The sequence below is a fragment of the Bison bison genome, unplaced genomic scaffold, assembly GCF_000754665.1.
Source record: "Bison bison bison isolate TAMUID 2011002044 unplaced genomic scaffold, Bison_UMD1.0 scf7180017864143, whole genome shotgun sequence".
Classification (NCBI taxonomy): domain Eukaryota; kingdom Metazoa; phylum Chordata; class Mammalia; order Artiodactyla; family Bovidae; genus Bison; species Bison bison.
The window spans coordinates 5,978,644-5,982,207 of NW_011494715.1; the positions used below are offsets into that span (position 1 = coordinate 5,978,644).

General features: G+C 38.9%; 1 protein-coding gene across 1 annotated transcript in view; it reads left to right on the forward strand.

Moving 5' to 3' along the window:
• The window catches only part of INTS9 (integrator complex subunit 9), a 126,671-nt gene that overhangs the window by 78,520 nt on the left and 44,587 nt on the right, over positions 1-3,564 (forward strand). Inside the window, exons 7-8 of the mRNA XM_010840286.1 lie at positions 1,409-1,529; positions 2,262-2,396. Coding sequence (XP_010838588.1) covers positions 1,409-1,529; positions 2,262-2,396 — 256 coding nt within the window. The remainder of the gene's footprint in view (positions 1-1,408; positions 1,530-2,261; positions 2,397-3,564) is intronic.

The following is a 3,564-nucleotide window of genomic DNA, read 5'->3' on the forward strand; positions in this document are numbered from 1 at the left end:
GAGGGAGAGGGTGGGAAGATTTGGGAGAATGGCATTGAAACATGTAAAATATCATGTATGAAACGAGATGTCAGTCCAGGTTCGATGCACGATACTGGATGCTTGGGGCTAGAGCACTGGGACGACCCAGAGGGATGGTATGGGGAGGGAGGAGGGAGGAGGGTTCAGGATGGGGAACACATGTATACCGGTGGCGGATTCATTTTGATATTTGGCAAAACTAATACAATTATGTAAAGTTTAAAAATAAAATAAAATTAGAAAGTTAAAAAAATAAAATAAAATGCTGTTGCTATTAGCTCTCCTCTCATCTCTTTGTCTTAAGGGCTGGTTGTGTGTGTGTGTGTGTGTGTGTGATTCTTTACTATTGTTCAGTGTCAGTTTAGGAGATAGAACAGAGCTAATGCACAGGTTCCGTTCTCTGGAAATCCCTTCACCTGTATTGTATAGAGAATCTCAGAGAAGTCACTCTTTAGGTCTATTCTTATTTGTGTTTGAGCAAAATAATATTGAATAAAATGTCTTTCTAATGATACATTTTTGTTTGTTTTAATGATTGCTCCTGATGCTGGTCTGAAAAGTTTCAAAATGTGTTTTATTTTCCTCTTTCTGCCTCAGATGTGTTTAACCTAGTTCTTTTCTATAACTTTGCAGGCCCATGAGTAATGTTATTTCATTTATCTTTTTTGAACAGGGAAGAGAATGTGAGAGGTTATACAGAAATGCTCTATATTAAGAGATATAAGATAAGCCCTTAGGATAGCCACTAAGGAAATAACTTTTTAAAAAGTGAAAAATCATGAAGGGATTTAAGAGGCTACATCAGAAAATATTCACTTACTATTTTTAAAAATCAGTGGAGGAATAGAAGAACAAAAAAAGATGTGATATATAAAAAACAAAAATTAAATTGGTAAACGTAAGCCAACTATTATATTAATATATCAGTAGTAACATTGTGAATGGCTTAAATAGTTCAGATGACCAAAATTATCACATAGGTTTAAAAAGACAAAAGAGAAGATCCAGCTATATGCTGGATATGCAAAATCAAGAGTAGAAAAACAATGGAGAAAAATCAATGAATCCAAAAGTTAGTTCTTTGAAAGGATCAACAAAACTCTACCAGACCTTTAGCTAGGTTGACCAAGAAAAAGGGAGTTCAGCTCAGTTCAGTTGCCCAGCCATGTCTGACTGTTTGCCGTGGAGAGAATACTGCAATTACTAGAATCAGAGATGAAAGAAGGGTGAGTACTGCCAACCTTACAGAAATAAAAATAATTATAAAGGGATGTTTATCCTGTGAACATTCAGATATGCCAGTAGGTTGGACAACTTAGACAAAATGGGCACGTTATTTGCACAGTATTCTCTGTACATAAGAGCTGACTTGATGATCTGTTTCCAGGCTCCTCCCTTCTCCTCTCAAGGATGCAGTAGAAGTCTCGACCTGGAGAAGATGCTACACTATGCAGGAGGTGAACTCTGCCCTCAGTAAGATCCAGCTGGTGGGATATTCTCAGAAAATTGTGAGTGTTAATACGATTTTAACTGATTGACGAATGCTTTTGATTGTTTGGAAGGATTCTATAGTTCCCTTTTTTAAGTGGAAAGATAGGACATCTGTTATTTTCCTCCATCCTTCCCAGGTTCTTACTGGTGCTCTGTCCTAAATCTTATATTCCCCATCACTCATTAGCATATAATAAGTCAGGGGAAAAAAGGCATCTCATCCTGTTTACTTTAGAACAGTGACACCACTTTACAGGTTTTGGACTTGTGAAGTAGAGAACAGCATCAAAGGGATCAAGAAATAATTTGGCACATATGACTTCTGAGCTCTGATCATGATGAGGGTTCCCATTCCTGTCAACTGTGGCCCAGAGCCACTTTTTACAGAACAACCAAGATATTAATTCCTAACCTGAAAAGGGTTAAAAAAAAAAAAAAAAAGAAGAAGAAAACCTAAGTATTTATCTCTTTGGCCTATATCATAATATATCATCTCTGCCTTTTAATGGGTGGGACCTGGGTGCCTGGTGACATGTGGATGGACTGAAATTCTCAGAAATGTGATAAGTAAAAGACTGTAAGATGTGTCTGTCCCATGGTCTCCACCATCTTTCTGTTCTTAAACTTTCTGATTCACTTGAAATAGTTTCTAAGAAGGATTTTCTGTTTTTTTTTTCCTCTGCAAACTTAACTGGCATGACTGCACTACTGAAAGTTCAGCACACATTCTTACAATGGTTCTTTTCTAGGAGCTTTTCGGTGCGGTCCAGGTGACTCCTCTAAGCTCTGGCTATGCCCTTGGAAGCTCCAACTGGATCATCCAGTCCCATTATGAGAAAGTGTCTTATGTCTCTGGATCCTCCTTGCTTACCACACACCCACAGGTAATTCTAAATTCTCTTGTAACAACTCAGATTTTCAGTTGAAAGTGAAGTCGCTTAGTCATGTCTGACTCTTGGCGACCCTATGGACTGTAGCCCACCATGTTCCTCCATCCACAGGATTTGCAGGCAGGAATACTGGAGTGGGTTGCCTTTTCCTTCTCAACCCAGAGATCAAACATGGGTCTCCCGCATTGCAGGCAGACTGTCTGAGCCACCAGGGAATCCCTGAATTTTCAGTAACTCACCCTACATTCAGAATGTTTCCAGAGTGGCGTCAGCCCTTTGTCATTTTTTATTTATTGATTCGTTTCTACAGTAGGTCCTTCTTGGTTATCTATTTTAAGTGGAACAGTGTGTACATGTCAGTCCCAAACTCCCAATCTGTGACTTCACCCAGCCCTCCCGGCCACAACCATAAATTCATTCTGTAAATCTCTGAGTCTGCTTCCATTTTGTAAGTAAGTTCATTTGTATCTGCTTAGATTCTACATGTAAAGCAGTATCATACGGTATTTGTCTTTCTCTGTCTCAGTGAGTTCACTTAGAATGATGATCTCTAAGTCTGTCCATGTTGCTGCCGATGGCATTGTTTCATCTTTTTAATGGCCGAGTAGTATTCCACTGTATGTATTTACCACACCTTCTTTGTCCATTCTTCTGTCAGTGGACTTCTAGGTTGCTTTCACGTCTTGGCTATCGTGAATAGTGGTGCAGTTAACACTGCGGTCCGTGTATCCTTTCGAGCCATGTTTTTCTCTGGATAAAAGCCCCAGGAATGGGATTGTTGGATCATGTGGTAGCTCTACTTTTAGCATTTTAAGGAGTCTCCATACTGTTTTCCATAGTGGCTGCACCAATTTACATTTCCACCAGCGATGTCGGAGGATTCCCTTTTCTCTACTTCTTCTCTAGCATGTATTGTTTGTAGACTTTTTTGATAATAGCCATTCTGACAAGTTTGAGGTGATCTCTCACTATAGTTTAGATTGTGTTTCTCTAATGATTAGTGAGGTTGCACATCTTTTCATGTGCCTGTTGGCTGTCTTTATATCTTTGGAGAAATGTCTGTTTAGGTCTTCCGTTCATTTTCTGATTGGGTTGTTTGGGGATATAAAACTGCATGAGCTTTTTTCTCGTTCTGTGGGTTGTCTTTTTTTTTTTTTTTTTT